This window comes from Pyrgilauda ruficollis, unplaced genomic scaffold (genome assembly GCF_017590135.1).
Source record: "Pyrgilauda ruficollis isolate IOZ18807 unplaced genomic scaffold, ASM1759013v1 scaffold5, whole genome shotgun sequence".
NCBI lineage: Eukaryota > Metazoa > Chordata > Aves > Passeriformes > Passeridae > Pyrgilauda > Pyrgilauda ruficollis.
This window is the reverse complement of record NW_024526599.1, coordinates 2,263,380-2,281,684: the sequence shown is the minus strand read 5'-3', so window position 1 is coordinate 2,281,684 and position 18,305 is coordinate 2,263,380. Positions and strand designations below refer to the sequence as shown.

At 43.6% G+C, this 18,305-nt stretch overlaps 1 protein-coding gene across 1 annotated transcript; it reads right to left on the bottom strand.

The window, feature by feature from the left end:
* Nucleotides 1–753: 753 nt before the first annotated feature.
* Nucleotides 754–13,859, bottom strand: FAM241A (family with sequence similarity 241 member A). Its single transcript, XM_041480055.1, has 2 exons — nt 13,661–13,859; nt 754–1,013 (listed from the first exon to the last, which is right to left on the bottom strand). Exons 1-2 carry the CDS (start codon nt 13,760–13,762, stop codon nt 768–770), a joined length of 348 nt encoding a protein of 115 aa, XP_041335989.1. The 5' UTR covers nt 13,763–13,859; the 3' UTR covers nt 754–767.
* Nucleotides 13,860–18,305: the final 4,446 nt, after the last annotated feature.

Genomic DNA, 18,305 nt, shown 5'->3' with positions numbered 1-18,305 from the left:
TGCAGCTGGAACTACCTACAAACTCCATGAATTATCCAAATATTTATCTTAAGAAGGAGAGCTGGGGGAAAGAGCAAGCACAAAAAATAAAGGAAGAAAAATAGCAGCAGGAGCTGAGCACATTTCCAGAAAACAAGGCAGCGCTACACTAGACTTCTTGGCCAATGTAGGACTGCAATTTCTCCTGAACAACAGCTGAAGTCTTGTTTGGTGTCACTAACATTTGTGTAAGAGCATTTTGCTGGTACAGCTTGTTTTCTGGGGGAGAGCTTACCATGAGCTACACTACCCAAAGTTGCTTTTGTGTCTGGAAATTGTACTCATCTTACAAATGCAGGTTTGTTACCAAATCTGCCTTGTGCAGATTTAGCTTTTCAGCAGAACACTAACAAATTATGCAGATTCAGGGAACAAACAGCACATGAGCCCTCCCAGCAGTGAAACAGCACTCACACCAAGTGTCCTCTTAAAATCAGACATGAAATTTTCACTATACAAAGCAAGATCATGGGGAGAGTGGAAGGGAAAATGAAAAGCCAGTCCTTTGGCTAAGGCCCCAAGAGCACAGAAAACAGTACATTTCACACCATTATATTACAAACATCTCCTTTCTTCCCCCCAGTAGAGCAGTGCTGATTTGGTTCACAATGGAATTTTAGTCCCCCTCCTCAGAAGTTCAGCAATTTGAAGCACTGCAGCTTTTAACACATAAATCCACTGACATAGTGACAGTGTTGAAAGAAATCATCCAAATAGTATCTAAAATTTTACTGTTGTACATAAATAATAACAAGGCACAGAACAGCCACTAGTCCAAGAGCTTGTAGGCCAAGAAACCAGAGCATAACCCAGAAGAATATAATTATCACAGGTTCCACTATCCGTTCTCCAAAGTACATCCTTGTGAAGCCTATTCTGATAAGGCTTTTGTTTAGTTCTCCAAAGAGAGTCCCCATCTTTTTGTAGTCGTCTATCACAGGTTCCCTGGTGTGGTTCCTTTGCTCTTGGTGGACCTGCAGATGGAAGACAAAAAGAGGAAATACGTTGTACAGTTTTATTGCTGTGATTCTGAACAAGTCTCTCATCTGTTTCTATCTGAATACATAAAACTAAGATACACATGCAATAAATCTACTCCTACAATCAAGAGATTGAAAATGCTACATAACTTGTGACCTTGGTACAACGCTAAGGACGTAATTTGTCCAAACCTGGGACATCTGAAGTGGTGCTTCAACAAATACACGACAGCCTCCCTCCCCTCCAGATGCCACTCTAGAGGAGGTGTAAAGCTCTCCTGCAGGTCATGCATCTTACCTGTCTGTGCAACCTGCCTGTGGTTGTCAGGGCAACCACGACGGAACGAGATGTCTCTAATTTCAGGGAGGGGATTTGACTGAACTATTTCCAGAACATCTCCAGAACTAGAAGAATGATACCAAACTATTAAACGTCAACTATGAAGTATTTTGCACTGAAGGCCAGGGAACTGAAGGGCTGCTAATCACTGCTAAAAGAAGGGCACTGGATCTGACCAGGAAAGTGACAAACATCTGTCCCAACATTGGTGTAAGAAGCCATACAAGTCTGGCAAAGGAAGACAGGCCCAAGGACTGCAGAGACACAAAGTGGTGGTATAAAAAAGCAAAGGGAAGGAGAAACAAGTTCTGGACTTTTTGTGAAATAAAAAATGGCAGAGCAAATGCACAGGAAGCCAGAGATCTGTCTTTAAATGAAGATGCCACAGGTGAATCACTGCTGAAAACAGGAATGTTTCACCATGTAAACTGTAACTACATTAGAGCTTGAGATCCCATCTCTCTTCCCCAGTGTCCAGAGATTCTTTGCACAAAACCTTATTGCCTTGAGTTTGGGTACAACAGGGCAAACATGCTTTCAAGATGATGAACATGAGTCTTCTAATGCTTCCATTAGGCAGCAGTGAAAACACATACAGCAGGAACTTATAAATAATTCAGTCAACTGATCAATAGGTTCTACAAATTGCCCACAAGCTCTATGTGCAATTAGTCTACTCCCAGATTCAAAGCAAAGATGTTCCATCTTCAAGGAGAATCCTATTCTGCATGCCTTGTTCCATGGCATGGTCTTGGTAGAGAAACAGAAATTCGCTTTCACACCAGTGCCAGGCTCTCCATTAGAGAACAAATAATAAAGTGAATTACCATTCTTACAGAAACACACACAGCAAAGACCAATGGAAGCCAACATTGTTTCTCTAGGTCAGACTTTGGGCCACCATGCAGAACCTGCTGGCTGAATGCTCTGGGTAAAGCTCTACAGCTGCTGCTGAAAGAAAAAAAACCCCAACAGTCCCTCAGCTGAAAGTACCAGGATTTTTTTTTCTTTTTTAAAATTTACTTACTCTTAAAGAGTCTGGTTTAAGCTTCAGTACTGAATCCCATAAAGGGACAGGTGCAGGAAGCTGAAATAGTAATGTGTTCATAACTAATTCATAACTAATACTCTGTTCACTCTTTCTGTGGTTCTACAGAACATCCTGAGAGGGAAGACCTGCCGTACTGGAGGTTATGTACAGACAGATGCCTGCCTCTTTTCAGCCCACTTCACAGGCCCAGGTTGTTTTCTCCTCCTTACTGGATTTCCTTCAGCATATTGGCTTTAACTGTGCTTTATTTAATTCAATTTAATTAAAAGAAACATTGACTCATCTTCCAGAAAAGCAGAGCCTCTTGTGAGCCCCTGTAAACTTGGCAGGGCTGGGAACACAATGGAGCTCTTATCCCTCCACTCCCAAAGAGCACAGGGAGACAAACAGACTCTGCCTACATGTATACTGGTCGCAACAACAAGGGGAAAAGAGAAGGCATGTGCTGGGAAGGGAAAATAAATGCATGCAGAGACCAGAGGGAGCATGTGACAGATGATGGTGGAGAGGATCAGAGCACAGCTCAAGCAGTGCAGAGACCACTTCAGAGAGAACAGCTGAGAAATCACTACATTTTCTAGCCATGGGCCAGGGCAACCAGGAGGGGGGAAACATGCACATCACTTCCTTACCCCTCGCTTGTTAGTGGTACTCAGCAAGGTCCTGGAAGCCTTCACACAGAGCAAGCCAGGAAGCTGCCAGCAGGCACAGCTCTGCAGGTCCTGTGCAGCTCCCGCTGGGCTCAGCAGGATTAACCACACGTGTCCATGCCAGCCATGCCCTTCCTGGTGTGAGGCAGCTGTAGGACACACGATTGCGCTTGCAGCCCCGCTTGCTTTGGTAAGCTAACAGCAAGAAGCTGCACACTGTCTCTTAAACAAAGTAAACAGTAAATTCCACCTCACTTAGGCTCCCCAGGTATTTTTTTATTTTTTCATTACCCCTCCCTCACCTTCTCAGACAAGATTCATGGATTCTAAAGCGAATACACACAGGGAGCTGCCAGGCACAGCAGAGACTGACAAGCGTATGTTAACTACAGAACAAGTGTCAAGTTATTTTTCCAAATATTTTTCAATAGCTTACAAAACCTTTCAAAATGATCAAGGAAATTCTCAAGACTTCAAAGTCTGCTTCAGTTAATTCAGGCTAAGTATATCTTGCTTCAGGCAACTCAGCAATAAGCAAGTGAAGCTGAGAACACATGATCAGTCATGAAACACTGATGGCATATTTTTCTTTACTATTGCATAATATTTCACATGCTGGACAAATACATTTCTTCCGAGGTGTAGCTAAAAGAGGATTAGGGCAAATGCCAGTAATGCTACAGTACTCCAAATTGCTAAGGAATAATAAATAAGTTTTAACGCTGCAGCTAGAATTCCTCTCACCAACTTTCAGGGCAGCAGTAACATGGCATGCAACCCCATATATGTGTCACAGCTCTCAAATCATAACCTCAGAACCAAATTCTTTTTTTTTTCTTTTTTTTTTTCCCCATCAAAAAATACTTTTCTAAACAATTTTAGAAATTGGCCGTCTTCAGCGAACACACAGTTCCCAGCTGACTCTTTAATTTTTACTGAACTATTTTCATAGGGCTATTTTCATACTAATCTTGCTGAATCAGCCTGAAGCTAGACAGACACTACCATAACAGAAAAAATGTGGAGAGAGAAATGTAACCATTCTGAGCAGCTGCACCCCTTTGCCTCTGCGAAACCAGAGCTTCCTCGTGTAAAAGCAGAAGTTTCTGTTTCACAGCTGCTATTTTAAAATTCAACAACCCAGCCTGGGCTTCATAACTTTTAAGAATAGATTGTGTATCAGGAGGGAGCAGAGGGAATTTCTTGATCTGCACTAGCCCAGAGAAAATATGCTTTCCAGGCTTTTCCCAGCTGCTCTTGTCCTCATAATTAAGTGCCATGCATAATTAGGTGCCATGCAGGAGGCACTCCCAGACTTCATCTGCTACAGCTCAGGAGGGAATGTGAGAGAGGGTCACTTCATCTTCACTCATTTGTTTGCTTTTCCTCACTCTTTGAAACACAGGAGTGATGAAGAAATTCAGAAGCACTGAGGAACAGCAATGCAGCCAGAGATCTAGATGGGTATAGATTAATATGTGCCCAAAATATCTCCTGAAAAGAGGGAACAGCAGCACTGTGTCCCAGACAAGAATTCTCTTCCCCCCTTCCTCCAACTGGCTGAAAGACACTCACCAAATATACACATATGGTATTATTCGTGTAGGAGAAAGAAGAACTAAGTGAATAAGTCTAAACCAGAAAGTATTAGAAATGCTGATTACATTTGTTTCCTAACCTAATGTTTCTTGTCAAATTACTGTAATGAATTTCTTCTTACTGTAATTTAAATTAATTTTACATCAATATAATTTTATTTTAGACTTTCTGGAATGACTTAGTCTGAATTCTGTATCTATCCTCCGTCAGTCTGAAACTATTCCCCCTTGTCCTATCCCTACATGCCCCTGTAAAAAGCCTCTCTCCAATTCTCTCCTTTTAGGCACTGCAAGGTGCTATAGTGGCTCCCTGGAGCCTTCTCCAGGCTGAACAGCCCCAGCTCTCTCAGCCTGTCTTGACAGGAGAGGTGCATCTTCATGCATCTCTGAGCATCTTCATGGCCCTCTTCTGGACTCATTCCAGCAGGTCCATGTCTTTCCTGTGCTGGGGACTCCAGCACTTGCAGCACTCCATACCCAATTTTGTATTTGGTTTCTAATTTTTTATTTTAAATTATTTGAAGTTAAAACCAGAGTTATCATACAGAACAGAAAAAGAAGCATCTGATCTGCTCCACTGCTCAGCATGCAAACAATGTCCTTCACAAACCCACTGGTACCTGCAGGTTCCCATCAACCACTCCATTTCCTCTGGTCTTTTCAGATGTTTGGTGTTGTAAAATTTCCCTCCCTATTCAAAATGACAGATTTTCATCAGCAGAGCCACGGTCTGCTGTCTCCCACTGTTTACTGGCAGAAAGTCAGAACTTGAAGATCCAAACTCTGAAAAGCTTTTATACTGAAACCTGGAACTAAATTTTCCCCTCTGTTAAGGTCCAATAGCTTAGGGGCTTTGATGCTTCAAGGAGAACCATGACAGGCCCTCACAGATGTGATGCAGGAAGCCAAAAAATCACCTTTTTCACCAGAAAATCACCTTTTTCACCAGAATGAAACCCTACAAGGAGGTCACTGAGGAGCTACTAAGTGCCAAGTTCTGTCTGCTTCCAGAACAGCTGATGCTCCTACATCCCTGAAGTGCTTCTGGAAGAAAATCCCTCAAGTAATTGAATCTTTTCCTTGACTAGCTTTAAAACAACAAAGAAGGTAAAGGCCTGCTCCTCCTACTGAATCCAACTAACATCCATTCCAGTTATGTTTGTCATCAACACAACACAAAATTCCCTGTGTTCTGACCACTAATTACCCCTGCTCACGGCAAACTTCCACTCATTCACTGAAACTCACTGCTTCCCAAACTCAGGAAAACACATGGCATGTCACGAGCAGAGGCTGCTCCACACCAGCCTGACAGGACAATCTTTTTCTTGCTTACCCCCTTCCTATCAAAGGGTGCTTTGACCAGGCAGTGAAACATGAGATCCCATCAGGACATCCTGCCCCCACAAAGAAGCCATCTTTCAGTGAGTCATATGCTATTCCCTGGGAGAGAAGGATAAAGTTAGCACTGAACTTTTCTCAATGGCCTACGACTGATCCCTGTCTGCATGTCCTGTGTGTCATGTAGCCAGTTCATGGTCTTTTCCCCTCAAACTGCTGAGAGCACACAGTTCCTGCACCTCACCATTAGCAGATCACACCAAGAAAGTCTGCCAAGCCCTTGGAGGATGTAGAACACAAACGGATCCAAGAGGGACACAAAACCACCCTACGTACTTGGGAAGTTATTTTCATGTGGTTAATCAAAAATAGCATGGGAGAACAGATTTATTTGACATTTATTTTTTTCTGCTGGGAGGACTCAACAGCTCTACAGTAACCACAAGTTTCAGTTCTGGAACCTCACCCTGATGTGGCCGTGTGGAGAACAGGCATAGTTATGGTTTTCCAGGCATTGCATCTGCTGAAGCAGCAGCTTGATCTAGAGTTTTCCACACTTAGCCTAAGAATCTTGAGGTGGCGTGTTCAGTTTGGGATTTGTGTGTGTGTGTGTGTTGGAAAAAACCCACCAAGTAACTGACTTGAGTGAAATAACTGGATAAAGTTCAAGAGCCTTTGTTTTGTGTGAGGAGGGAATAGATGAACACAAGGAACCTGCTCCACATGAAGATTCAGGATGTTAACAAAAAAAAAAACATTCAACCACTCTGAAGGTACAAGATCCATTAAAGCAAACCAAGTAGCTTTCTTCTATTTAGTCATGACTAATGAACAGAAGAAACCTCATCAGTCTTCTCTTGCTCAAATAATTTGAAAAATTCCCACCACAGACTTAACAGCACCAGTCTGAGTGCAAGTCTATAATTGCCTCTTTTCTTGCATCTACTGCCTGAAAGGGCATTAGACAAACATTGAACTCCAACAATGGAGGAAAAAAGGCCAATGAACTGGGAAAATAACTACTCTCCATGTAAAAGCTTATGATTTTACAGTCAAAAAAGTGCTGCTGGGCAAAGAAGGCAACGAGAAAAGACACAAAGGTATACACAATGTTCACCTCCAACACAGAAAAACAGAAGTCTCTAAATTATTTGACACGCCTCAGATCACAATTCATCATGTACAGTTATAAAAGAAAGAAAAACAATGGCATCTTTAAGAGAATTATTTCCACATTATATAGAAAATAAATCACTTTTGAGTTCCATAGCAAGCACAAGTTTCATGACATCTAAATGAGACATCAAAAAACCCCTGTAATAAAGAATGCAGGGATGACTTCTGAATGAGGTATTAAAAAAAGCCCAACCCTCTCATAAAGAAATGCAGGGATATCCCATTTACATACCCATTTGATCTTTTTTTTTTTTTTTCAAGTAAGAAATTTTTCCTACAGTATTTAACTGCTCACTATTTTACTCCAGTCATGGTTATTTTTACTCCAGGGAACAGGTGGTGTGTCTGCTATCTGAAGCCCACAGACACCTAAATATCAAAAAAGGCAGTGAGATATGACTTTAAGAACAAGCTTACTTTCAAAAACATAGGAGTATTTTTCACTAAGTTGAGATGTTGATGTTCAGAAGAGAGTACCTTAGAGTTACCTTTTACAGAAGATGAAAACTGAAACTGAAAGGGGAAAAAAAAAGAGAAGAAAGTGAGCAGATGACAGAGACCAGGACGGCAGAAACCACAAGTTCTCTCCCCTCCAGAATAAGAGACCAGCTTCTGCTGGATGCAGATAGGGACACACCAGCCAACACACAGCTACAAATATTTAATAGTCGGGTCACCAGCCATGGACATCCTGAGGGAAGGAATGATCCAATCCACTGGTATTCAGCCATGACCACCCAGCGTACTGCCATGGACAGACCCTGGAGATCTGCAGCCAAGAGCAGGTTCCCAGCTGGTGCCTCCCCTGTGTGCAAAGCACAGCCTCACCCCACTGCAGGGCACCAGCACAAGCCCTGCTGATGCACTGGCCGGGTGGGTACCGCCTTTGTGCCTCCTACTCCTCCACACATGCAAAACAGTTTCATTACTAGGAACACCTGGCACCTGATCAGGATCTCGCCCTGCTTTCTTGTACTTAAAACATACATTACACTTAATTAAAAGAAAGTGAAATTTGCCCAGGAAGGGCAAAGTCTCCTTTTGCATCCTTTCCTAGTGTAAAATTAACAATCAGTATTCAACCTCGTAAATGTAAGCAGTAAAAAGATCTTGATATTGAGCCAACAGACTATAAAGATAACAAAATTAATTTCAACTGTCTGGAGAAAAAAAACAAAAACCAAACTACCAACCAGCTTCATTTCTCTAGGCTAATTTTAATCTGATATTTAACTATGAAAAGAGCAATAGATTTAGAAATGAGGAAAAAAAACCCCTCAATTCCAGATGAAAAATAAGACAGAAAAAACTAAGTTTAACTTCTTCCTCTGGGAAAAAGAAGCAAATGCAAGAAAACTAGAAAAAATTCTTAATACAAGAAGTACTTTATAGCAGCTACCAATAAAAGTGATAGAGGAAGTTTAAACAGAGGATTGCAAACTAAAGCTTGGGTTAACATTCATTTTACAGCAAGAAAATAGAAATCATTTATAAAATTGTGGCAAGATGTTTCTATAGAAACAGGCAAGAACATATGAAAAGCAACAGCGCCGGATTCCCTTCAGTCAGCTTTTACAGCAACTCAAGTTTAGAATCAACAGTTGCTGGAACAAACTCTGAAATACTAGAAGTTTTGCGTTAAAGAGATGAAAAGCCTTTTCCAGACACTTTAACTTGTGTATGGCTGGAACAGAGATAGCTTCAAAAAGAATAGAGGCTTCCCTTGATAAACACAAAAAATGTCCCATAATTTCATTAGTAAATTCCTCACTAACAAAGCACCAGATGAGAAAGTGTAAAAGACAGGAACCTGGCACAGGAGGGTCCATGGGAAAGGAAACTTGCCTGCCCCCATGTCAAGATCTACTGCCTCTCTCCCTGACTTTAGGATGCTGTTTATACTCCCTGCTCCTGCTGCTGTCCCTGTAACTTGATCCCATCTGTACTGCACTTTTACATAGAGACTAGATCAAATGCAATATCTAATCCATCTTTTCATTACACCTGTAACATTTAATTTCCATTCAATTTCATTTATCAGGGTCCCCTACTAAAACTGGTCAGCTTGACTCAGCTAAAAGGTTTGCAATCTCCATATATACAGCGTGGTATCAAATGCACTGGCTTGCTGAAAAGCAACAGCTGTTAATTTTGCCTTTTAAAGAGAGGCTATTTCTATTCACTTCTATCTCTAGAATACTTTTTTCTTTAAGAAAATGGGATCTTTCCATCATTCAAACAGAGCATATTATCCTATCTATTGTAGGTGCTACATATTGTAGGTATGTTTGAAGGGTTGGGTTTTTTTCTTCAAATGCTGTTAAGCCCCAGAAAACTTAATAATGCTTTTAAGAAAGTTATTATCGTCTATTATTTTATAGTTACAAACCTCTGCAACAAAATTAATTTATCTGTAGAGCCAGAACAAATTTGGGATTAAGTCCTCCTTGTCAAGTATGACTACTTTTGGAAACAAATTCCAACAACTGTGAGCAGGAGAAACCTACAATTTTCAGATTATCACAGTTTGGAATAAATTAGAAATAGGTTTCCAGCCTTAGGCAATGCAATTTCCACATATACAAGTGTACTTTAAATCATTTTTGATCATTACTGACTTATGACTGAAATTATGCCATTCTGAGTAACACAGCACACAATCACCCAGTGGAAGATGAAGATTTTACACAAGGCATACCACGGACCTGTTGATATTATTCTCTAGTTGTGTTTCTGCTCTCCCTCCCCATTCTGGAGAAATTCTAGTGATACTGTAAAGATATTCAAAAAGTTCAGGGCTTGAACTTAGTTGAGACACCCATACCTCCTCAACAAAGTTCTCAATTCTCAAAGCACCTCTAAATCTGAAGCCATCTATTAGAAGATAAAATACTCCACTTACAGCCATAAAACACTGTTCAAAATAATAATAAGATATCCCAAAGGCTTACAAACTCAGGTTAATGAAAAGGTGACAGTCTATGCTAAGAGATCTACTTGCAAATACACATATCACTTATTAACTCTGCACTTAAACATTTTCTACAAGCCTTGGTTTTACACTTGAACAGCACTGTGGATTCTGTGTATCTTAAACCAGCGTGGAGATCCTGGCCTCACTGAAGCAACTGGGAACTTTTTTATTGCCTTCAACTTTGATTACAAGGAACTAAACCTCATTCTTGCCCAGACACGGAACTGCCCACAGCTCCCAGCACAGCAGGCAACCACAGTGCCACAGCTGACAGGAGCTCCACTGTGACACACAGAGTGGCTTCAGAGTCCCTCTAGACAGACAGGGGGCTGTGCATCCTGCCAATGCCACCTCATGCCCTGCTGCAGGGCATGTGCAGGATGCAGGTGATGAAAACGCAGGACTCCTGCATCAACTTTTATTAATACACGCTCACGCTTTTCTATTCTTATTTAATAGTTTAATTCATAGGTGTTGATGAGATTAGAATGCAGTAAGGTGACAGTGGCCAACCTATTTTAGGAAGTGGGTTAGAGAAGGAGGTTTGAGGTCCTTATCTCTAGTGATGTTGAAAATACAGGACAATTTATGTGTCTGATTAATAACTATCAACAGTTAGGAAAAAAATGTGATCTTGAGGGGCAAAGCAAAAATCTACTCCCATGGCTTCAGGAGCAGTTGAATTGTTGGGTGTTTTCACTTACTACTTCTGAACCCCAGCACTGCAATACAGGAGAGGTGGAAGAAACTACCAAGGTCCTGCAGTGCTTTGAAGACTAAATTAGGTGAAATTACCTTTGCATGCAAACCTACAAAGGATACAAATCAAATTATTATCCAGTTCAGCTTTCAAATCTAATCACAGAAGTAGGTAATTCTACAGTCTATTGCAATAATGAATTTCAAAGGCTATGTATAACATTTAGTTACACATCCATCCATTCGGAATGTACGGATATACAACTGTCCATACAAAAATGTACCTGCCAGTAATTTCATTAAGCATGCCTGTGCTGACACAAAAACAGGCTTCAATAAAAAATTAAAGCCAGAGGGTTTGTCATTAAATAGATTTATTTCCTACAGGGTGCTCTTTCTTAAAAAAAAATAAAAATTAAAGGGTGTACTCATTATTACTTAGGTCCTGCTTATCAGGAAGGTATTCTTTTAGTTTTCTGTTGCAAGGTATGATCTTACACAAACTGTGTTTATTTTGCAGGAAATGAGAAAAAACAAATCACACGCAGGTTTGAAGCCCCAGATCCTCACCTAAAAGTCCACCTCAAAAAAGGCCAAAGGATTTTCTCTCATGCAGGCTTTACTTCACACCAGATGAGAGAAATAAGAACTTATACCAAAAGAAAAGCAGATTTTGACTCCTTTCTTTTGCACGGTACATACGACTAAAGCGGCGCACGCGTTCATAGTTCAGGAGAGAACACGGAACAGGAAAACACAGGCTGAGGACCAGAGGCTGTGTTGGCAGTGCAAATACCCTCAGCAAACACAGCGACAGCGCTGGGCCTCCACCAGAGACTCCAGTAAGGACCCAGCCTGGAAACAGGATCCCTGCCTGCTGGAATGGCAGAGGTCAGCAACAATTCCTCCATGAGAGCAAAAAAGGTACAGAGTGTGACATGGCTTGGTGACACAGGAGCCCCTCCAAATGAAGCTACAAGTTTGTTCTTCTCTTGAACAAGAGAATCTGGGACTTTCTGTCAAAGTTTGCAGCAAGTGTAGCTATCACCAACTCCTTGTGTCCTTATGTCTTCCCTACACATAAAAAGAAAATAATACTGCTTATTTATCCAATTATTATTATTTTTACTGTTACTTTATCCAATATTTAAATTCTCTCTGTATATTAAATATAGGGAAGTGATAATTCTTATTTCCAAATCTACTTTATTATTTTCCCAACTGGCTGCACCTCAGTATGCACAAAAACTACTCTGTGGTATGACAGTGAAACATATCCAATAAACAGGAAGGATGTTCTCCTTCTTCCTTGTGGCATATTTAAAATCTCTGCTATCCTATTGTTACACCCCAACTTGTTAGAAAGGGCCAGGATCACTACCTGTGCTTGAGAAAAGTGGAAAGAGAATTTGTCAGCCAAGTGTGGCTGTGGCCACCCAAGCAGTACATTTACCAAGGTAAATTTCAAAATGTGTTTAGGCACCACTGAAGGCAGCTCTTCAGCCTGCACCATCCCCTGAAACCACAACACACCCGTCGCTAAGAAGCAGCTGTAAACTGCAGGGAAAAGCTCCTTGGCGAGGAATTACAACTAGTCTGAGCACACTGATGCATGAGATGATCTGATGCAACTTTTTAACCTCTCTTTCCAGGAAGGAGAGTAACCAGAACCAGCAAGTATTCCTTACTTGCCTCCTGTGACATCCTGCAGGAGGGCTTATGGACACAGAGAGGACTCTGAGCCTCCCTTGGTGCATGTGTCCTTACCCTACATTCGGGCATGTGCTCTGCTCTGCCCCATTTTTCTAGAGAAAGGGCTAAGAAGATGTGCTGACTTACGTAAACGTGGCTAAGTGAATTCTCAAGTACCAGAATCCTTCAGAGTGGCCCGCTTCTAGATGTCATGTCAGGCAAGTACTACCAGACACTTTCCAATATTAAACTATCTCAGCTGTGACATGGCTCATTTATGTGCAGAGCATCTTATAAGAATTTTCAACAAAAATGATGAACGCAATCAAAACCATCCAGAAATTACTTATGGATGCGCTCCTGCAGCTCTGTTTGCCCCGGTGCAATCATGAGTGCTGGTACATTTCAGAGCTGATCACTGCATTCTACTATTGTGCATGAAAAAGGTTGTGTTTTTTTCCTTTAAATGAAACATCAATAAAGGTGCATTAAGAACACTGCCTTTGTCTAAACACCGGGACGATGCCGTCTGCAAAACAAAAGAGTGCCTGGAGAGGCAGTTTACAGCTAACAATAGGGAAACGGCTCCTAAGCAAAAAGCCCACTTCCATGCCATAAAAATATAGATTCTGAAGCAGACAGAAAAAAAAAAAAAGAGTCGGTGTTTTCCTCCAATTACAGCATATTATGTCTCCTAAGTAATACAGAGACTAAAAGCTTAAAATACTCAAGTGAACGAACACAAGAGCTGAACTACTGTGGGGAATTCCGGGGATGCAAGAGCACCCTGGTTATTTCCAGCGAGATACATGTGGATGCCGTGCCGGGACTACCCTTGGACATCTGCTCCCATTTTCCTCCAGGCGGACTAAGCGTCCCGGAGGGAAGAACGGGGGTCAGGCGGGATACCCCAGCAGCTGGCGTGGGCAGCCCCACGCAGGTTGCATAAGCCCCGCCGCAATGGAGCGTTACCCGGGAGCGGCTCGCACGGGTGGGCTGTACCGGGAACGCCACGGCAGAGGGATCAGAAGCGTCGCCGCTTTTCTGCTGCCGCCCGGCGGCGGGGGCAGCCCCGGAGCCGCGGCCCGCCCTCCCAGACCCCTCACGGGCGGGCACCCACCTGCTCCTCCGGGCGCCGCCGGTGCCGGGCGGCCGCCGCCCCCGCTTCCCGCTCGCATTCGCCGAGCGGCGCTGGCGGCGGGAGCTGCGCCGCCGAGCCCATGGCTGCTCCGCGCCGAGCGGGACCGAGCGCTGCCCGCGCTCCCGCCTGCCGAGGCGGGACGGGGCCCTCACGGGGTCCGCGGGAGCGGCGGCACGGAGGGAGGAATGGAGGGAGGGCGGCGCCGCGGCAGCGGGGGGCGGCTCCTGGCAGCGGCCCCGCCGCGGGGATGGGGGGCCCGGGGCGGGGAACCTCCAGCTGCCGGCTCCCGCCTCGGGCTGGGCGGGCGCTTGCTGCTCGTTGGAGCGAAAAATGAACCAGCCCAAGCGCCCGGTTTCTAAAGCTTTTATTAAAAGCAGGAAGTGCCAGGTGTTAATAAAGCGTTAATTTTAGCACAACTCCTCGTTGGTGTGTCCCTGGGGAGGAAGGGCTGCCTCTTGGCAGTGTGAGATGTGGCATTCGCTGTTCCTCCCTCGGGAAAGGGGAAACACTGGCCTCGCTCTTGCGAAGCTGCTTGGATCGTGTCTTCTGCTCTTTAAAAGGAACTAACGCACACCAGGAAGAAGGAAACGCAACAGCAGACCCCGAAAATAAGACTTAGGGTATGGACAATGCCAGGGAAGGTTTAGATTGGATTTTAGGAAAAAATTCTTCACTGAAAGGGTGGTCAAGCATTGGAACAGGCTGCCTGGGTGAAATCACCATCCCTGGAAGTATTAAAAGATGTGTAGATGTGGCACTTGGGAACATGGTCCGGTGGTGAACTTGGTAGTGCTGGGTTAACAGACTCAGTGGTCTTAAAGTTCTTTTCCAAGAGATTCTCTGATCTGTATTAATGAAGTGCCTCTGCACAGGGTGTGCCTGGCTCCCACTTTGAGCACCACCCTCCCTCTGTAGAGAGCACTCCTGCCAGCCCTGCACGCCGTATCCATGCTGTCCACCACAGTACAGGAAGGACAGAGTCTGAAAGGGAAGCTGGATTTCTGTGTGTGGCATTCCCAAGCTGTGGTGGGACTGCTGTTGTCATCCTTATGCATCTTTTCTCCTCGTCCAGTTCATGCACTATTGGTGGCAGGTCTGCTTGGCTCAGTTTTTGTTCCATAAGCAATTAGTGGAGGTGCTAACAGGTTGTGTCTGACTTCCACTGGGTTCAGTGGAAGTCAGACATCTGGATTGATATTATATGGCTTTCTGGTGGCTGGGTGTGGATCCCACTATCATTTACAGCAAATTCTACCTGCTGTTTGCTTTTCCTGTCTTTACTGTAGGGCAATAAACAGCTGTAGCTGTTTGCAGCACACCTAAAACCATCACAAAAACCACTCAGTGTGCTGTGGCGGTCACACCTTCGGGCTACAAGCAAAAGTTCTTCATAAGTGGGGGGCAATACACAAGCCACTGCACTTGCCAGGCCCCTCAGTTTGGCTGCAGGGGCTGAGGGCCAGCACGGGGACAGCTGGGACTGAGCACTGGGGGAAGGGGCCACTGCTCTGCCTGCCCTGTGGCTCCTCATCCTGATGGAGCAACTGGCCCAATCTGCTCCCCAAGGTGCAGGGTGGCCAAAAGCAGTTTGCCCTGAAGGCCTGAATAGCTGCTTGACCAGAGTTCTCATTCCATAATCCATTTGTTTGTCAGTAGTTTTTCTTAGGAACAGGGAGAGGCTTGAAGAACTATCACACTGTTTAGACAGCAGCCATAAACTATTGCAGTCCTACTGGCATGGACTACAAAATTACTGGACACAAGAAAAAAATCCTATGGGCTTCACCACCAGGCACTGTGGTGATACATCTCTGTGCACAATATGACTGCTCAGCAGCAGTGTAGTAAAACATCCCCGAGGTTCTCTGCTCTGTGGGCGATTTGTGAAGAAATGGAGTGTCACATATAGTACCGACATTCTGTAAAAGCCCTCTGGAAAAAAAGTCTTAATTTAAGCATAGATTAGGTGCCTATTTTCAGTGAGCTTTTCAGTACACTTACATCCATAAACCTGTGTTGGGTTGTGGATCACAAAAACAAGCATTAGAAATTTTTTAGAAAAAGTTTATGCTGAAGCCACCACAGTTCTTCACAGCCCAGCCTCTGACCCCACTGTCTCCTGGGGACCCAGTGATCATCCTGCCAGGAGTAGTAAAACGTGTTGGCTGGTTTGGTGCTGCTCTTTCTCCCTTCACATATCTGCAGTCCCACTGGTTTGATGTTATCTCCCTGTAGACAGAGATTCTTCCATTAATTTTGCAGTGAAGGAAAGTTTGTCATATTTCTTAAAAAGCCACACTCCTTCCTACAGCAGCTGGCAGCCTTTGACTGCTTCTTCACATTGAGCAGCTCAGGCAGTGGAACTGCCTCGGGCTCCCTGGCACTCTCCACATGTGAAGGCACCTCTGGGATAACAGATCCAGTGCTTGGGGAAAGAACAGGGACTCAGAAGCCCTCACTGAGATCTCTGAGGATGCATTCACCATTGCAACCTGTGCAACTTCACTAACCTTAAAGAAACCTGTTCCCCTTCGTTGCAAATGTTCTCATGGCAACCTTATCTCTTCTCAAGGTGAGCTTTCTGAGGCTTCGTGTGTTCTGTGCACCCGTGCCTCGGTCTGTGAATGTAGCTGAGCTGCTGCAAACTGCTCTGTTTTTCCTTTGTCTTACTGAAATTTGGATTTTTTTCCTGACATTTGGAAGTGTCTGGTAGCTTCATAAGGATCTAATCACAAGCTGAAGGATCTCTCACCAAAAGAAATCCCCACAGCTTAGCAACTTTCCTTTCAAGATCACTGTCTGAGGGAAGTTCCCACCCCCCAAAGCCCTCTGGACATGGCTGACCTTCTTCTGATGGTGTCTTCTCCCAATAGCAATGCTTTCAGAAAATGCAAGGATAAATCTCAGTGTAATTTAAGTGATGGGCAAAAAAGCAACATGCCAAAAAAAAAAAAAAAAAAAAAAAGAAAAAAAAAAAGGAAGCAGAGATGTAAGCTAAAGGGAAGATTCTGTGAAGATTCTGTGAAATAATTGTTTCGCATGGGGCAACTTCTAATTGATTTATAAATGCGTGTACAGACAAAATATCTCCCAAAGAATAAAGAAAGCTCACCTTGCACAACTCTGTTATTTGAGGGCCACTAAGAAGAGTCAGAACCTCATGCTAAAAATCTGTAATTAAAGGGGTTTTGTGATAAACAGGTGATTGCAGCTGGAAGAAGACGGAATGCTGCAGCTTTGCTGAGAGGCAGGACAGGCTGAGCCCTCTGGCTTTGCTGAAATGCAGCTTTAGGCTGCAAAACATAGACACAGCTGGAATGAGTGGGACTAAACTCCCTCTATTTGGCTCTGACCAAAGCCAATAGTAGGTGGTGCGGAGAGGGTAACAGATGCTGCAGTGATACTGCTTGAGAGTATTCTTGTGGCTTCCGAGAGTCTGAGGTTCAGAGACTTCCTGATCCCGGGTGCAGTTGGGTAATGAGAGCAATATTTTATAGGCAGCAGAGGAAGGCGTGCTACCACAGGGATCACATGCAGCTGAGTCACACAGAGTGCTCCTATTGGTCTTGTTGCCCAGGGAAATGTATCCCATTCACCCTGCACTTTTATTTTCATGCCCATGGCATTCAGTCGTGTCTTCTCAGGGTGCTGTCATGGCCAGGGCAGTGAGCCCCCTCTCTAGGGACATCAGCTGCTCCTGCCTCCAGGACTTGCCCATCCCAGCTACCTGCCTAAGGGCATGGAGGCAAAGCTGAAGCCTGCCAGAGTGAAGGCTGTGCTTTGATGATACAAGAAAATCAGGTTTTGGCCATTTAATTCCAGATCAAAAAGGACATTGCCATGTAGCACACAGACTCCTTCCTGGTTCAAACAGGTCAAGCATTTTGATGGATTAGCACTGTGTATAAAGGTTTTATACCAGGGCAGGCACTGTGTGTCCTCTCTCCCACCTGGTAGAAAGCTGGCATGAACAGCCACCATCAGCCTAAAATCAGGCACCATAAACTAGCCAATTCAACAGACACATGTCTGTGTGCCTGCATCTGCTCCAGACCAAGCCTTTGGAGCTATTCCCAACACAAAACTCATCCTTGTGGAGACTCAGAAGGAACAGGAATTAGATATAGTGGATGTCCAGAGTTCTCACCTCCTTGCTACCTGCCACGTCCTATCAGAGGCAACTCAGCTAACTTCCTTTAATAAGTATGTGGTTAAGAACTTCAGAGAAAAAAAAAAAAACCAAACAAAAACAACAACAAAAAAAAAAACCCAACCAAAACTTTTTCCCTTCTTTATATGCATCCAACAGATATACCTGACTTCAGTATGGGATTCACTCAGATTGCTGACTGCACAGTTTAATCCAAATCTTTTCAATCTCCAGAGTTCATCTAAATATTAAAAGGCTTGGAAAAAACAGAGGTTCTTTAAAGCTCGGTTAATGGAAACTTTTGTCATAACTGGTAAAAGGTCAATGTGGTTTTATACAGTATAATGGATTTACTGATGAATGGAACATTTCAAACTCTCTGATGGCTTTTATCTACTTTATATTCCAGATGTTAATATAAGTAAATTCTCTAAACTCTCAGACAATTTGTCCAGTATGACCATGCAGCTTATG